The 18,532-nt window shown below is 39.5% G+C and overlaps 1 protein-coding gene across 1 annotated transcript; it reads right to left on the minus strand.

The window, feature by feature from the left end:
• Nucleotides 1-734: 734 nt before the first annotated feature.
• Nucleotides 735-17,423, minus strand: LOC145451881 (ceramide synthase 1-like). Its single transcript, XM_080330100.1, has 7 exons — nt 16,861-17,423; nt 15,777-15,936; nt 8,199-8,379; nt 7,209-7,370; nt 4,799-4,949; nt 4,608-4,738; nt 735-2,538 (listed from the first exon to the last, which is right to left on the minus strand). Exons 1-7 carry the CDS (start codon nt 17,113-17,115, stop codon nt 2,514-2,516), a joined length of 1,065 nt encoding a protein of 354 aa, XP_080186226.1. The 5' UTR covers nt 17,116-17,423; the 3' UTR covers nt 735-2,513.
• Between the last annotated feature and the right edge of the window lie 1,109 nt (nt 17,424-18,532).

Consider the following 18,532-nt stretch of genomic DNA (forward strand, 5'->3'; position numbering starts at 1 on the left):
TATCCTTGCAGACTTACAATAATAGATATGGCCTAATCCAGTGCTTGGTCAAACCTTGACGAGTTGCGCTGGCCTAGCCGATAGCTTTCCAGATTAGTGAGGTCTATTTAACCTGCAGCAGTTGTATCGCTATTCTATTATTTCACGCTACATGCCATACATCTTCAACATTTGTGAGCTACAGATAACTCGGGCACTTCTTTTATAATTTGCCAATGTATGATAAAAGGCTCTGGAGCTAGAGAAATGCGACGCTTAAGCCTGAATCAAAGCCGTGTTATACTGTTATACAAAGATCACGTAATTCCGTTCAGTGGCGCATCAAATATTAGGTTAAGAATAGATGCGAAAGGGGGGTCTGGGTCGAAGTCCGCAAGAAGCTCCGATTCCATTATTACAGTCAACCCCCTTCCCAATCGTAGGGCCACCACTGCGCAATACGCATGCTGTATTTAACGGGGCAGGTAAAGAGGATACAGACGGCCGAACGCCAAGGCAACAATGGTATAGGAGCTAGAAAACATGCTATTATTGTGGATGTCCTCTCTAACGCTATGACGAGTGGAATCGCAACTAGGGCGTTGGTAATGGGAATATATCTTTAGTTCTTCACCAATGCCTCGTGTAACGCTCAACGCTAAGATGTCTCCGAATGTCTTCCAATAGCAGAACCCTTGCGTACTATAGTAGACCACAAAAACCACCAGTGATAATGAACACGCGAAACACAGCGATAAATAGAATACATTTAATTGGATCATGATTCGGCAGCAACATTTGATAGAACAGACACATCAACGAAACGATCATTATAACAACAGCAACAAGCTACACACAATCAGCCGGTACGGGTACGCCAAGTCCGGTCCAGCCGCCAGCTTCTAAGAAGTTCAATAGCGACTCCGAACGGGCATGCGGGGACAAGCAAATTGTCTACTTACCGGGCTGCCACAGCTACTTCACACATGATATTAGAAAGACAACAGAACACACTCAAATTACGGCGCATAAAGTAGCGATGTCTGACGTCATTAACATTCCAAGAATTATTTCAGTCGACGAATCAAGACAATTATGCGACCTCGAGCAAATTTGCGGCATCAATCAGGCTCCATGTGCGAGCGCAGCTCACATGAAACAATGACACATACACAACACCACTGGGAAATACGTCCCCGAACATAAAAAATTCTTCAGCATCCGTTTTTGTTCTGGAAACAAAACATCATCAAACTGCATCAAGTCATTCAATCGACTGCTATAATTTACCGATGGTAGGAAATAGGAAATAGACAATAATTCGTAAAACGGAGAATTTTACAGGAAGCTCGAAAGCGAGCCGCAATCACCGCAATCACATCACATGATCAATCGGTACAGAAAATTAAATACAAAAAAGTGGATGAACTTGCACGGTCTAGTGATTTGATTCTGGTTTCGTACTAAAAGTAAAGGAAAATCTAAGGAAGTCCCAGCCGCGAGCCGTACGAAGGAATAAGACCGAGACACACTCCATTAGTACAGGGTGGAAATCGTCAAATGTTCACAGCACACAAGTGTGAACTGAGCAAGCCAGTTGCTGAGCATAGCAGGACCGTCGTCTCCGAATTGAAAGAAACGATATGAAACTGCGGGGATGTCCGGTATAAAATGCACTACACCGTGAGCAAATGATGAAAAATAACAATAGGGGCGCTAACGTACGTTGACCCTAAAATTTCATGACCGATTGCAATTATGAAAGCCCAAACGCAAGCGGATTAGTATATCCCGCTATGAGGGCTGGCAATATTAATGTGGAAAAGGGTAGTTGCAATTTTACGAGATAACGGTATTCCTTTGTGGCACATTTCAAATAGAGTGCATGCGGCAGCAAAATTGAAATAAGCTTCACAGCGAAACTGAAGGTAGCGACACCACATTACAAATCGAAAATACCACAATTCAAATACCACTGGAGTTTGACTATAGTCTTACCTTCAAAAGACCGCATCGGCGATCGGCAAACAGACAAAATGAGCACGGCAAGCCCAAAGCAATCGAGGCTACAGCTTTTCGAGAGCATAAAAAATCGTGATTACCCGGGAAGCACAGTGATATTAAATTATCCATCGTTATTAAATGAAAAGTTTAATATTCAGGTGTGTTGCAAAGAAGACCCGATTAACCCGTAGAATTACAAACGAATTTTTACACCTAACGACAACCGGGGAAAAGATAGGTAGTAGATACGTTGATGTAATAAGACAGCAAGCCGAGACACAGAAGCATTCCGTCAACTCTCGGGTGCCGTAGGATGAATTGGCAAGCATAGACGAACATATAGAATACACAGGAATTCACACTACTATTGTCAGATATACGAAGTGATCGAAAAAGATTTATATAAGGGCAATGCAGAATACGCCAAGATAGCGGAAGAAAACCGCCGCAGAATTTTCAATGTTGGCATTCAAGCGAGTCATGTTCAGGTTCCAATGAAGACCAGCGGGAATAGTGGTTCGTGCTTGGCATCACTGATGCTTCAATTTTCCATTCCTATAATAAAAGAATTATCATTAATAGCAATCACGATTCGAGTACTAGAAGCCAACTAGAGTACGAATTTCGATAATTCGACATCAGTAAAAAGGGCGAAATGTTCGAGACCGAAATTACTCGCCCCTTGCAAAAACGAGATATTCCATCAACGAGAATCATCCTTTTGATATTTTCTTCTTCAAAAGCTATATTGCCCAGCTATGATACCACTCAAAACATGTAGCATGGAAACAAAATTCCTGCGAAGTCGTGATGGAACTGTCTGTCGCAATGGTACAGAGCCGCAGATCGATATGTCATAGTTAGTGCACAGCTCAATCAACTATGTGGGCAATTTAACTAGGGTTATTGTTGATAAAATGGTAATCAATTTCGATTATATATACAACAATTATATGAAGGTAGTAGTGTATATATATGAACTGAAGCCGGCATTATTATATGATAATGAGGAGTGGAATATATGATTCCGTATCGAAACACTTGCGTATTCGGTTTTGCCCAGCTCTAATTATCGATGAAATTGGGTTTTTTCCCTGCGACCTGATATACCATGCAGCTGTAATATACGTTTCGACTACTACAAGGCATATCTTTCGCAGTGAACAGTTAATCTGAAATTATCACTAATACGATGCGATTGCTGATTCAATGTTCTTTCCAATTACAAAGTACGAAAGTAGTATATGAATAGGTTTGTATCACATTCACGAGGGAAATAGCCATAAAAAATGGGTGATGCATATCCTGCATGACAGTAACAGATTATAATCCCGAAAATTGCACTCACGTTAAGCGATATTACTCATTCTGTGTCAAGTCTGCGTCTACTTTTACTCGAGGTAGGAGCAGCATGCTCTGAAAATCACTTCTACTTGCAACCGAGTAGGAATTCAGGGCATTACTTCTACTAGTAGCTTACTCGAGTAGCATGAATGACCATTTCAGTCACCTCTCATACATCTTACACTCCGTTAATAATGTAGCATTAGCTTGTACGTTAGTAGTTTCAAACCACAATGGCCCGTTCACACCATGGAGCCATTCACTCAATTCTAAGTTCTGTAATGTGGGAAGAGCCTGTGCCACATCCGAATGAGTACAATTCTTGATCTTAAAGCCTTTCTTTCTGAACATTCGATGAAACATTCGAATCAAAAGACTAGTGCCCGTTCCGTAGTGTTCCCATCCTGAGTTGATCATTTGCCAATCATTTGCATTAATTTCAATCACGATGGTTGTGCTAATTCACCTATCGTCCTTCAGTTATTGCAAATGTTATTATAATAGTCTATACCTTGGAGTCGTTGAAACAGCCATGCCTTACGCAAGCACGACATACAGATTTTATTTAAGCACAAAGCACTCCCACGGAAATAGCTTAGCCTACTCATCAGAAATATCTCGATAATAGATGACAACTACGTATCCATGATGTGTTATGATTCTTTACTGCTGGAGGAATCGGTCATAGCCATTAAACAATGGGATCATGTGACATTTCCCCAACGAAATTTCTTATTGAGGATTATTATTGAAGTATCCGGCCATGGAAAAGGGTCGAAACACGGTTCCTCTTTTAGCTATAGCTGATGTTCAATATTCAATGGCAACTCTTTGAAAAACAAGAACTAGTTTTGAGCAGGCTTGAGGACCAGGTTTAAATTCTGCGAGCTATCTTATGGCATATCGAAAAAAATCAAGTCCGCTTCCGAGGCGCTACAGTGATTATTATCACTCAGGTCTCATCAAAGAATCCGATTACTCTTACAAAATGACACAATATAGCAAAAAGCTATCGAGCTTTGCAAGCCACTAAAAACACCCAGTATACAGTGTGGATAATGTGCAGTAAACTGCTTCACTGCAGCGCAATATTCAAAACCACAATACCCGTCATCCAACGAATTGCAGAAATTCAATGCAAGAATAATGTTTTCACAACAGACTAAAAGAGCGCGCAAAGTAGTGAGCTCGCAACACTCTTATTGTATGAAACACGCCTGCATACTCTAGGAAATATCACAAAAGTCATGCAAAGATTTCAATAGCCACGAGCGACTTACTTTACATGGCCGTTCCTGTGTTCTTTCTTATGAACTCCGTTGGATTGCGGCCGTTTTTCCTCGTATTCTCGAGTGTCGTCGATTTCGCTAGCCTTTCCAGTGACGACACGATACGCCATGACAACAATGAACTACAAAAGCGACAGAGGTCAACCAAATCCACCCGAACAGGTAGTTTGCACCGGGGTTACCTTGAACCAGTAAATATTCATGGCCAGCAGCATCCACAGTAGGACGTTGAAAAATATGTAGAACGGTACCTCGTTGGGCAGAAAAATCAACGATGCGTACCCGGCGGAATACATGGCTTTCAGCGGATACCAGTAGAGACGGAAGACAAACCTAAGGAGAATAACTTGAATTAAAATCAAAATCGCAAACGTTAAAAAAGCCAGCACAGCTGCAGATCAAACCAGCAGCAATTTACAGGCGTCACCGTTTTCGGTGTCCGGTCAATACCGAGAATGCTATTACCGAGAATGCTATTACCGAGAAGGACAATACCGAGAATGGACATTACCGAGAATGGACATTACCGAGAATGGACATTACCGAAAATGGACACCACCGAGAATGCAATACATGCAATGCAGGCATGTTATGCATATGAACAGGTCGTGTGTGTGCAACACGGCGTTGCCACATTCGGTATCGATTCTCAGGTATAAATTTCTCGACAACGTCCGTTACATTAAGCTAGATACTTGGCATTGGCCATTCTCGGTAATGTCCATTCTCGGTAATGTCCGTTCTCGGTAGTGTCCATTTTCGGTAATGTCCGTTCTCGGTAATGTCCATTCTAGGTAATAGCATTCTCGGTAATGTCCATCTCGGTAATAGCATTCTCGGTAATAGTATGGAACCACCGTTTTCCGGGCCACATCGGGAAATAGATTCCGCCAAGCGAATACCACATATATTCAGGTGTCATGTAGAGGAAGGATGCGGCTATGCGCTCGAGAGTGGCAACTGAATTAGTAAGGAAATGGCGGTTTGATGCCAGTTGTCTCGTTGCAATGGATTTGGAGGCTAGCAATGGTCATATGAAAAAATCCTAGACACCATTTTAAAAATCCATTAAAAGTGCCGGTCGCAGATTTCATTTACATAGTCTGTTACACATTTGAACATCATCATAATGATGACAACAAAACATCGATTCAGATAACGTTGCCTTTGAAATGTTTGCAGATTTTGAATAGAAGATAAAATACATAGACCACATATTTCATCCAAATCTGAAATGAAATTGTGGCCCAATTTCATCAGCCTATACTCTTCCATTCGTTGTTTGGACGAAGGTGATAATGAAACTTAGCAGCATGAAGAAGTCACTGCCAGTGGTATATTACAAACACTACAAGAGAATAATTTCACATTCTGAAATCTCTGAAGATGAATGTCATCATCCCAAAATAAGCAGCCTACAACCACCAAATTCGATAAATCATCAACAAAAACCACCGCGACAAGTTTGTTTTAGTTTGCAATGAAGAATTATACAGAGTTACTTTTACAATCAAAGGCTAATTGAAGACTAACGAGAGCTCACGCCTTTCAAAAATGATGACAGCTTAACACCAGAAGCACCACTTCCACACAAGACTGAAAGATTATAAGCAGATAGTGCACTGCACATCATTTCACCGCCCATTCAATTCATATTCAGAACACCGTAACCACAAAGAGAAAATACAGCAAGCCACACCTTCCTTGTTATACCGTCTGTTATAGCACCAAAGTGATCAGCCTCTCTGGGATTATGCTTCAATCGGGCCACTACAAGACAGTCTACCACATGAAAGTTGATCGCATCCAAGGAATGTTGTGACTCAACATTAATCTTGATACTAATATTAACGCAAGGCATCACATCGGAATGAGCAAGGTATGAATGAAACTTGAGACAATTCGAAATATGCCCGGCTGACCATGGTGTAATCGAATTTAATTTCCCCTGGGGTCGAAAGCTGAAAAGATTCTCTAAACGGAAACACCATAACAGCAGCTAGTGCATAATTCGTGTTTCTAGTATTCTCTCATCGACATCTGTTTGCATGCAAGCGAATACACCCGCATTTGAATCTGGATTTGAAAGAATTGACCCAAGCATTTGATTTTGAGTCGGATTTATGATCCTGTGAAAACTAGTAAACCAGTAAGCATCAAATCCGGAGTATAATTGGAATAGCCTATACGACTCAGGAGAATTGTATCATCTAAAACTATACATCAAAACACTGAAGACGTCAAATGTTTTGACATTCGATTACATCACAGCACTTAAGGGCGCTGAGATGGGTCCGTCTTGTCGAAGGAATACGATAATTGATCCCCATCAAGAAATTGGTGATATCCCGATGCCGCACATTTCGGGCTATCAATAATTCAGTCTAAAATGGCACACTTAATCAATAGGAACAATTCAAATACCGCTGACACTTCAGGCGTCCGTGGCCTCTAAAATGAGCAGGTAGGGCATGAATAGCAAGTAGCTCTGAGTAAAGGTCAATCATTATCCATACAAGGCAGATGTTGCTATAATGATAACGATTCACGACAGACAGGTGCTTTGTCTGGAACAGTACGTGTAAAACTCACCACGCCACTCCAAAGCCCACAAATCCCACGGTAGACAATGCATCGCAGACCGTAGCCCATTTTCCGCCTTTGGATTTGTGGTACAATACGAGCTTCGTTGCTTCCAAAAATATGTCGGTGATGTCGTGAAGAAAGAGAATCAACACTCCGATGTTAGTGTACCTGTAAATCAAGAAGGCATTTATGGACATGGTAAGTTACATTCATTCCAATTATCAGCCGTCATATTGAGGGGTATTCAAATACAGAAAATAGTCCACAATGCATCGAATTTCAGAAAATTTCAACCGTAGCCGAATCCATACAGACCTATCTAAATAGCCTGTCTGCGATGACTGTCACTAGACCAACAAAAACATGCCGGGGGGGGGGGGGGGGGAGGTTAATATAGTCAATTTGGTTGCTGTTGCTGTTATCCTAAATAGTTGAAGGAAACGCAGCCAGCTGACCACGAAAACTGCAAGTGCGCACGAAATTCAGTTGTCATATGCCAGAAGTCTACTTCTTACTGAAGATGAGTGCTGCACTTTTGTGTTTCCTGGTAGACCACAGAGCTATTTGGAAAATCGCAAAGTTTCACTACGGTATTTTATTTCAGCAAACAATACATTGATACTACCAAACTTGGTTCTTTTAAACTCAAAAAGCTTTTCGGCTGACCCTCATTAGGATTGAACGGCACTAAGTGGGGTAAACCAAATCCAGAATGAAGATAAAATTAAATTTTGTGTTATAAAGGCAGAATCGATAGATATTTCGAGCTGAAATTCATGTAGGCAACTGAATATATTCAAAAATAGGCCATAGCTACAAGAGAGTTAAGATACCCTTGGGTCACGGGGACGCATTATTGGCAACTGACATCTAAATCTGCTGTTCCAAATGATATGGAAATGCTATCAGCCCACGAAGGCCCGATAAATGCACTAAATCAAAACATAGCAACAAGGCAAACAGTATAATTACCAGCAAGGGATATGATGGTCTTACCTCATGGCGTAGGAGAAACTCAGTAGCAACAAGGTAACAATATGGTGCATCATCATAACATTGGAATCTTTCCTCCAAACATCCATGCATAATGTGCCATATACAGAGTGTACGTAAAAGCTGAGTTGCGCCATGTAGAATGCATAGATATCTCCTGGTACGTCATGACCACTTTGCCACTCTGCAAACAAAATCGGTTTGCTTTTGAAAAATTTAATTAATTTATAATATAACTTCCTCGTGTATTGTGTTGTATTGAAATGGTGCTATGGAAATTGGTAATGTTCGTAGCTAACTTATTATTGTGATACCGGGAACCCACGAGATGCCTTTCCACCAATAGCAAAGGATCTTACATTATTACTATAAGAATATTTGGTATCGTTCATGTGAAGTAGGGACAGAAAAATAAGTTTGCAGCACGCACGTCTGAAACATTTTTTGGGTACCTTCCAGCAAATTGACGTATTGAAATGTCATGCAGATGCAGAACATGCACACAACACATGCAAAACTGCAACTATCAATCATAACTTCATATCCGTTACGTAATATCACTTGGTGTCAGGAACTCAAACCTGTTTGTACAACACAACGCAATTGCTTTTCACAATGTAGTACAATATTTCCAAAGCGTTTGGTGTGAACAGACACTATGCTTCAAAGTCTTGGGAAATACAATTTGGCATTTTCCACCACCATCACATTCACCTGGGATAGAGGCCCCAAATGATGAATTGAATAAAATGATATTTCCTGCTTTCTGCATTAAGGGCAGGCTACTGCAATGGTGTACTCCACCATAAAATAAATACTAGTTGCAAGAATAATAACCATTCTAAAAATCACAATTTTTACGGGCAAATCAAATCTTGGGTCATTTTTATAATACCTAAATAAATTGAAAAAATGCGCATAACCTTTCCTAAATACAAGCTTGGTACTTTCAAACTTCCAAAATTGGCTGTTCAGCTAGGAAAGCAAGACCTTTTGTATATGGCAACATCGCCGGCTGAACACAACAGTCAGCAAACAGTTTTTGCACCCTATAAATTGCATCAGGACATATTTTGATAAGTTATTAGTTGGGATAATAATGGTTCTGTTCTACACTATGATTGCTATTTCACCGTGCCTGAACACTACCAAGTTGCAGTCCCATTTCAGGACTGATTAATATCCGTATTATAAATATATGCATGTCGCATCATACAGAGTAAGTTATGCCACCAAGCTGTCCGACATGAATGTTGATGGAAGTCATCGTCGTATGTTACATATAACATATGGTGTATAGGCTGTCCACTGTATATATTTCAAGAAAGTGAGATTATAGAGCATAAGAAGGCACGATTGTGATTTTGCTACTCAAGTTGCTGATCAGTGATCACTTCCTTATCCCACATGTTGGAAGCTTTCACATCGCCTCAATAGGCTTGTTTTCATTGTACAACCAGGAAGAAGATCACTACACCTATCGGACATCGCTGCTGTGCCGAGTTGTGTCCATGCAAATTAACAACCAATTACAAATAGCCAAAGAACATGCTGTAATAATACTTGCACTTTGCCGCACTGATATACAGACCATGAAACATAACTTACTGGTAGATTAGAATTATAATGAGACCATAGAAACATTTCACAAACTAGAATAGAATTAGAACCTAATCCAGTGGTTCTCAACCGGGGGTCCATGAAGCATTTTCCGGGGGTCTGCGAAGCCTCTAAATTTGTAAAATGATTGACAACCTATATTTTATTCATTTTTTAATCAGGAAAAGCATGAGCCAGTTTGGCTTCATAATTGCTAAAACTTTAGGACTCACATCATTAAAATGGTCGTCTCAGATGAAATATCTGACTGTGCAAACTCATTTTAATTATAAAATTGCCAATAACCTACTGATACAAACGTATTGCTGTTTATAGATGTTTTGTTAGGGTTTGTGGAAAAATGAAATGTTGGAGATAGGAAAATATAACAGGGTGACTTTGAAATGTTTTCAAAATATTTTGGATTTGGAGTTGTCAGTCTCAGCAAATTAGTAAACAGTCATTTGAAACAGAAATTCCTGAATTTTTTCCTAATCTGTACCAATAAAGGAATTGAAACCTCGCCACGACATCCATTTTCCCCTGTGATATAACCACTATATAAATTCAATATGAGATCCTGGATAGAAATGACCAGGCTGGACAGTGGACATGATATGTTCATTAAAATGTCACATCAATAGCGTTAGTCGGAAGCGTTGCCCGTTGATATTACATTCGCCACCAATATAGCTTTGTGGAAATGGATTGTCAGCACTCATTCAAATCAAATCGAAGATGCGGATTTTCAAGACAATAAATACAGCTGGAAAATTCCCTTCGAAATAATAAAAGTCTAGCCAATTTCTACATAATATAGTGTTCTGTTATTTTCAAGATCAATCATTCTGTGGCTGTTTATCACTAGCCTGCAATCAATATTTGCACAAGACATATGACGGTTTGCACGTTAATTGAGGTAATTTTGAAAGAACACTCGAGGGGGTCCGTGGGGGTCCACGAAGACAAAAAGGTTGAGAACCACTGCTCTAATCGGTGAAATTCGATAACTAGAATTATATAGTTGCCTTGGTCTGGTGACAGATTACGACAAAGTGCATTTGCTGCGACCTGTGAGTACAGTCCCAATTCGTAACTTCACATGTACTTGACTGCTTGCGACAATTTTTCTATTGAATTTCTTCAAAATGGTTATGCAGTGTATTAATATATGATGTGCAAATTTCGGAGTCAAAATTAACCAACATAAAACATGCTGAGCATGTGTTTAAATGTAAGATATGCGCCTTATTATAACTCCACCAAGCTCTGTTCCTTCCTAATGACAGGCACAAAAATATTGAAGTCGAAGTGATATCCACAGTTGCCTGGCTACACTTTTACCAAATATTGTTATTCACCCAAACTACAGACGTTCCGTGCACACAGCCAACTTTAATTGTTTTCCTAATGACAAAAACGCAGGAAGTAGGACAAATACCGCATCATGGATAAATCCACAGGAACAAGTTTTCATATCTAACTTAATGATAATGAGTACGAGATGACGACAAAGATTTGTCGCTTCTTTACCACATTTTATATTATCATGAGCACCAACTGGAGTTATGGGTGGCGGGGAGTGCAAATAACAATTTCAAGATATCCTGAACTGACACATGTAGGCTACAAGTACACTCAATACCAGTGGTGGGCAAACTACAGCCTAAGGGCCGCCAGCCGCCCACAACACTATTTTTTGCGGCCTGCGAAAGCCTCAAGAAACGTTAAAATATTGAAATACGTACTAAAAATCAAATTACTGTGGGCACTTAATTAAACTTTTCCTTAATATATTTCAACACGATAATGATGAGTTATATTCTTACTATAGTATTTTTTCATTTTATTGATGGCGCGACAGCCCTAACTCACGGCCCTTGTATTTTGAAAGGTTTCAATTGCTAAACATGACAAAAAGCGAAACGTAAATGACTCAATTTTTATCACGAGTGTAATTTTACATTGGCAACACAAGCAAGTTTATTACTTTCAGTGCTGTACTTGGAAAAATCGATTCGCGAATGTTAGATCTATCTGACTCTATCTAATAGACTCGCTCTTTGTATGTGTAAAAGTATTTATATTTATATTGTAGAAGCGTATTTAAAGGTAACATGGTTATGATGCTGTCAGCATTGTGTGTCGGAGTTGAACCAAAAGTACAACCATCAAATCTATGAACAGATCGCTGCTCACAGACTCCAATGTACACCCAGTTCTAAAGAATCGTGACAACCGACTTTTGTCCCTAATTGTGACCATGAATACGACAAGCTTATAAATTCTTGTCAATGTTTCGGACGCGTGCACTTTCTTCATCAGTGTTTGGTTTGTTATACAAATACATAGATATTATTTCCATGTTGTCATTCACTATAATATAATTATAATCAAATAACAATATTGAATTTTGGCTTAGTATCCTAATTTTATATAGTAGGGCCCGCGAATGGATTCAAATGTTGAATGCGTACCGTGAGCTAAAAAGTTTGCCCACCCCTGCTCTACACTATACACAGTATACAGTAGCCTACAGCCAAGTAATAAGTGCAAAGGACAAAGAAAACTTGTCCAGTTGAAGGAATATGAACTAAAATATTTTAATTTATATTTCGCAAAGTGAACGCAAACAAGTCAACTTTAAGGAGTCATGTTTGCCCGATCCCCTTCATGCCCCCATTGATTGGTGTACTGAGGATACTAGAAATCGTGAAATTAATAAATGATGTCTGGCCGAATTTCGTCATCCCTTAATTCAACATATTCCGTGTACATTTTCCTCATCCGAACACAAAAACCCGTGTCAGCCTATCACGAATAGCAGGGGAACAAAGAGCTCAGTTATTCTCCGGGACCAAAACATGAGACCAGATCCCGCGTGTCATCAGATGGTAAACGAGTCGATTATGTTGACATTCACGACCAAATTTGAGCAATTGCTATCATATAAATAGAACCCTGAATCAACATTAAAGAATCTGGTCTGTGGCCAATTGATTCAGCTTCAAAGGCGTATGTAGCTTGTCGGTACTAATGCCTGAATGAAATTAACATCAAGAATTTTAAATACACCAGTGCGCAGTGCTCCTTCTAAACAACGGAATTATTATATATAAAGAGGAAAATCCAATCCTAGTGTAATAACTTTTCACAAAGATCACTACCCAGGTTAGAAGGCGACCCAAAGATGGGTTGAAATACAGGAATTCCGAACCACAATATTGATATTATAAACTTACAAATCGGTCCTACAGCTATCATTGAAGTAGGTGAGTAGGAAATCCTGAGAACTTGTGTGATAACTGGTGGCATGCACATTATTGTACGAATGCTGCTAAATTCTGGTATACCAACAAGACGCCATTTCTATGGCAAGTAAATTTGAAATGAAATTAAAGCACTAAGCAGCATCTGTCATTAGATTAGCAGTACACGGCAAGTGACTCACTCAGATCACCGAAATCCACAATCAATAGTATCTTGTACGACTTCAGAAATCAATATAATCTGGGCTGGTTTTAGTTTGAATAGATGTTCTCATCCAAGAATGAATGGAACGAATAAAGAGTTGGACGCTTCTAAAGCAAACCACGCCTAAAATTTAACCTATCTATAACAGGGGTCACCAACACGCGGCCCGCGACCTGATTTGAAATAATTTCAGAAAAACGCTTAGTAAATCATTTTGAAACGCTGAAATTGATTTCAGTTGAAACATCATGTTGTTGTTGTTCAAAGTAAGTCATTGTACTGTGCCCAATATCACTATTCCTCACTAGTTGATACGACTTCGGCATGGTAATATCATTCCATGGATGAAGAATTTGCTGGTACGAATGGGCATATTGCCTTGACGTGCAATGGCCCACCACTATCAAGACCGAGACGCTTGAAAAACGACTTCGGGCTCTCCAAAAGACCATGCTTTACGAGGAGATAGTTGTCTAGCAAGTAGGCCTACCGTGTCTAGCTAACCCCAATATTGATTCTTTAATCCAGGGGTGGCCAATCTGCAGCAGTAAGGGAAATTATGCGGCTGTCGACACTTTTAATAACTACGGTACCCTAAGTTTTCGACGATGCACCCTGCATCAGCTCTATCGGTGAATCTGATCACATTGGCCGACAAAGAATAAATATCTTATAGTAATAGGTGAAACTATACTAATATTTATTGACGAAATTCACTCACGAACATGAAAACTACAGAACGGTTTCATGTGGCTCTTTACAACATAACTACTAACCATTTCGGTGGTCATAGTAAGCCGATATACGTAAATAGATTAGTTCGGAGTGTACCGGCAATGGACAGGACATGGGCAGTTTAACGTGGGTATTTGGCCCCCGCTAGTTTATCACGACTAACCACCGGTATGCGGCCGCAGGCTACATGAGTAATCGAAATGCGGCCGTGAATAGCAAAAATGTTGGCCACCCCTGTTTTAGCGGCTACAGAGTGTTGTCAGGTATCGTATACAGCTCATAGTTCAAAATATAATGAAATCGATGAGCATGATACTTTTTGTTGTATTTGTGTTTGTTCAATAAAATATTATTTCTTTTGTGGTGACTATAACCGTCGCTATGTTAGAGAGCACAGCATTGTAAAAACGTGGAGTTATCACACGTGGTTGTTGAACTGTGTTGCCTACTTTTATCTCGAAATTGATGTCATGCGGCCCGCGGCCTCTAGGAATTTGGAAAAGTGGCCCGCGACCCATTTTGAGTTGGCGACCCCTGATCTATAATTTTGGATTTTTGTCAGAATCAACAGATGACAGAGGAAGAATGGAAACACACTTTAAACAAAAATGGTTCTTATTTTCGAAATTTAATGAATAGCCTCCCCGACGTGGTGTTACTATCATAATATTTTGAACTTAGTCATGAGGAATACTCCTTTCAATCTGAGGATGACTGGACGAGGTAGAGTTTCATACACCCAGAACTTAATTGATCTGACTATGGCAAATGCAAATTAACTTGCAGCATAGGGTTAAGAGCAGGATATGGACAAAGTGGAATGAGTCTGGTCAATGTGAAAAGCTACTTACAACCATAGCCATGACTAATAAAAAATGCAACTTTACCAGTTGTCGCTAAAATGAAAGTTTACACAGCTATATGCATACTCAGATTTGTGTTCACAGTCTACACATCATACTACAGTATTTGGTAAAAGATTAGAATTGTATACTTGATACATCAAGTAATTACTCTTCACCAAGTTTCAAAAATTAAATTATGAGCCGGCTGCTATTAGCGTTACCAAATATCACATCCGTGTAAGTATCTGAATCACATGACTGGAAGTTTCGATCAAACTCGGCTGTTTTCGCCGCTCTGCACCGGGCAATAAAGTGACCTATACTTATCTATATCAAAGTCCAAAATCATACAAAAGGACAAATAAACAACCCAGCTGTCGAAAATCTTGCTGTATTGACACAATTCTATACACATAACCTGTGGTAACCTGGATTGGAAAACAGTTGTGAGCAATCTTGGTAAACTTGATATCAGATTTGGTCGTACAATGCAATTAGCTAAGATTTCGTCAGAGTTGAGCTGTGGCATCAATGGAAAATTACCAACATAAATCCCCTACATATAAGTGTCACATACTCACATTTACAAGTTCAGGTCTGCAAGCGAAGCTAATGCTAAATTGCTTTTAATAACTCTAACTGTGAATCTGCAAATTTATGATCTTCGACCTTGTTCGAAGTAGGGCCTAGATTTATCGGAATCTGGCAGCCACAGCCTACTGAGATCATAAATTAATAACCATATACCAACACCTGTCAAGCTTTGTTAAGTGTGTCAAACAAGAGTGATCTAATGCCTCATCCATGTTTCCATGCTCATACAGCACCCCTTGAAGATACACCATGTTCGTTATATGTCAGAAGGGAATACGAATTATCATGATCAATACTTAGTTCTTGAGCATTGTAGCCTAATGCGTGTACTTACTGTAAAATGCCAATGGTGGATGATGAAAGAATTCATAATTTGAGTAAAACAAGAGTTTGACGGAGTAACACCATGTTGTCGAATAAAACATCAATTTCCAAGCGCTTTCTGGAGCTTTGAGAGTTTCTTGCTCCTTCAGCTTTGAAGCTGCTATGACAGGCTGTAAATGAAACGATTATACTTGATTACTGGGAAAGGTCTAGATTATTTTAAAATGAAAGCACACATCACGAGTAAAATATACAAATCCGAAAATTTCATAGTGCATACAGACGTATTATTATAGACCACAACCCCAGAAGAGAAGTTTGGCCAGGAGATTTTTTACAGCTGTTAATGACTTTAAAGCTGGCTCACTGAAGCTCAAATTAGGCTAAGCAGTATGTTTGCTTATGCTTACATTTCATTGAGTTGATGTCTCTATGTTATTGTAATCAATCGGATTCATTGTCGCGGTGGAGTCAAGTAGCTTTTGTCCATTCTTTCAAATTTTGAGGTCCATTTTTTCAAATTGATAGAAAATGAAGTTTTTGTAAAATTTTCATATTTTTTCAGCCATATAAATGTGGTGAGTTCGCGAGCTTTATGGTAATTGCAAGGCTCATTATGCCAGTAAGAAGTGATAGGGGGATGGTGAGACTTGTCCATAAAAATTCAATGCTGGACTGTACAATAAACAAAAAGTAAAACGCAAAGCGTGATAAAAATTCAGGTTGAATTTTGTGGAAATATTTATGCGAGAAGTAAGCATTATGTAAATATTTGCGAAGTATTTTTGTCTAGCTTCTTTCATCTCAGTTGAGCATAGCTCAAATGTACCAGACTAGAGCGGGCCACACACCATCCGAGACTGGCAAATTTTCTCTCAAAATGGTTCGAACAAAAGCAAATGGTGATATGTATAGGAGTGCTTTTCCAACTTTTTAAGGTCAGTGAACAGTTGTTTCAACTCAACTAGTCAGTTGAACATGGTCGATTTCAATTGTAATCACTCAATTTACGATTAATGATTTTTTTGTCATCAGCACTACTACATTCGCAATTCACACCTAAATTGATGATAATACATAGGCTACAATCTTACCTTCAGTATAAGAGCAGTAACGATATAACGCAACAAAGTCCAAAAAACAGCCAGGAAAAGGCAACATTGGACGTCGGCTCTCGAAATGTATAAATGTTTGTTCCAAGTTTCCAGCCATGACATCTGCTTTTCGTCAGATATTGATCGTCTTATGCTCTTCAAAGCAATTTGACTTACATCAGCAAGAAACTGCCAATATGTCGGCATTGAGAAATTATAGGACAAATATTCCGTGTCCACTGTTGCCACAGCCATATCGACAGTTGGCTTTTCCAAAAGAACAAATTAACTTTGCTACACTCTATACATATGCTTTCTCACGTCTATGGTATTAGCTGTCAAACAATAAGAAGCCTGTCTCAAATTATGCATGAGGGTATAGGTAAATCACTCAAGAACACAAAGTAAAAGCAATGAACTGTGAACTTTATTTAATTTTCAGGATATTGTTCCGGCATTCCAGAGCTTGGCTCTTACTACTGAACACAGAATATTGCTTTGAAATTTATTATTATGTATAAGCTCCTTACTGTTGAAACACTCTGAGAATGATGTAAATACATTTTTCAACATCATCAGGTCGGCGTGTATAAATAAACAAATATCGGTTCGGGCACGCGTCATATGCATCGATAAATGATATTATCACACTATCCCGTCCTTTCCTAATGTCGAAACTCACGAATCAACCGATTCAATACGCGAACATCTAATCCAGTGGGCTGAATCCGCTGACATACTGTCACCTACGACCTACGTCTCTAATGAATATCCCTCAATGTGAAGCAATGAAGAGACTCCCTTTTGCTAGCCAGCACGCAACAGAGTAGCAGACTTATTAGTGCCCCGCCACACATATGAGGCTGATAAACAAAATTTCGGCATATCCACTGATCTATAGGCCTACGTGCTAAACGTCGATTATCCCAATTCCAGCAAACCCAGCGACATATTGTTCTGAAAACAGTTGAACTGCCGAAACACGCCCGTCGTGTGATTGTGATTATCGTACGAGAGTATTCGTGACGCACTACGCCAACGCGTGAGTAATCCATTCATTCCTAGAATGATTCCGCCGCCGTAATAGCTCGGCTCAGCTGCATGTTTCGCATTCTGTAGCCACTAGCCATTGTAACTACTACAACCTAATGAAATAGCTGTGTCTAGCAGGAGTAGGTCATTCATTCACAAATAGCATCATCGCCTACTTTACAGTATATCACCTGTGGGAGTAGTTGACATCTTATGACATACCCTGTGCCTGTATATTGCATAAACTGTAATCTAGGCCTACTAGACAACGTACAGCCAATAATAACGTATTTTGCTGTCAAATAGTGGTGTTTACGCTTAGATTCACAACAATTTAGTCGTGTCGCATACTACGCGCAGCGCTACAGCAATGCTAGGTATAGTATACAATACAATAGTAACTCCATGTATATTGGGGATTTATTTCAAACCAGAGTAAACTTTGTTGCATGGGGTAATCGTTGAGACGTATTTTCATCTTAACAATACACACGCAATGTACTATGCGATAAGACACAATAAGCAGATAGGAAGATGTCAATAGATAACCAAGGTAAACCGGTTTACCTAATCTCTAGTCGAACGAAGCGCAATTGCGATCTTATAGACCAGTGGTTCCCAACCTTTTTGTCTTCATTCC

This window comes from Botryllus schlosseri, chromosome 12 (assembly GCF_051294905.1).
Source record: "Botryllus schlosseri isolate E-star chromosome 12, Bs_hap1, whole genome shotgun sequence".
NCBI classification, from domain to species: Eukaryota; Metazoa; Chordata; class Ascidiacea; order Stolidobranchia; family Styelidae; genus Botryllus; species Botryllus schlosseri.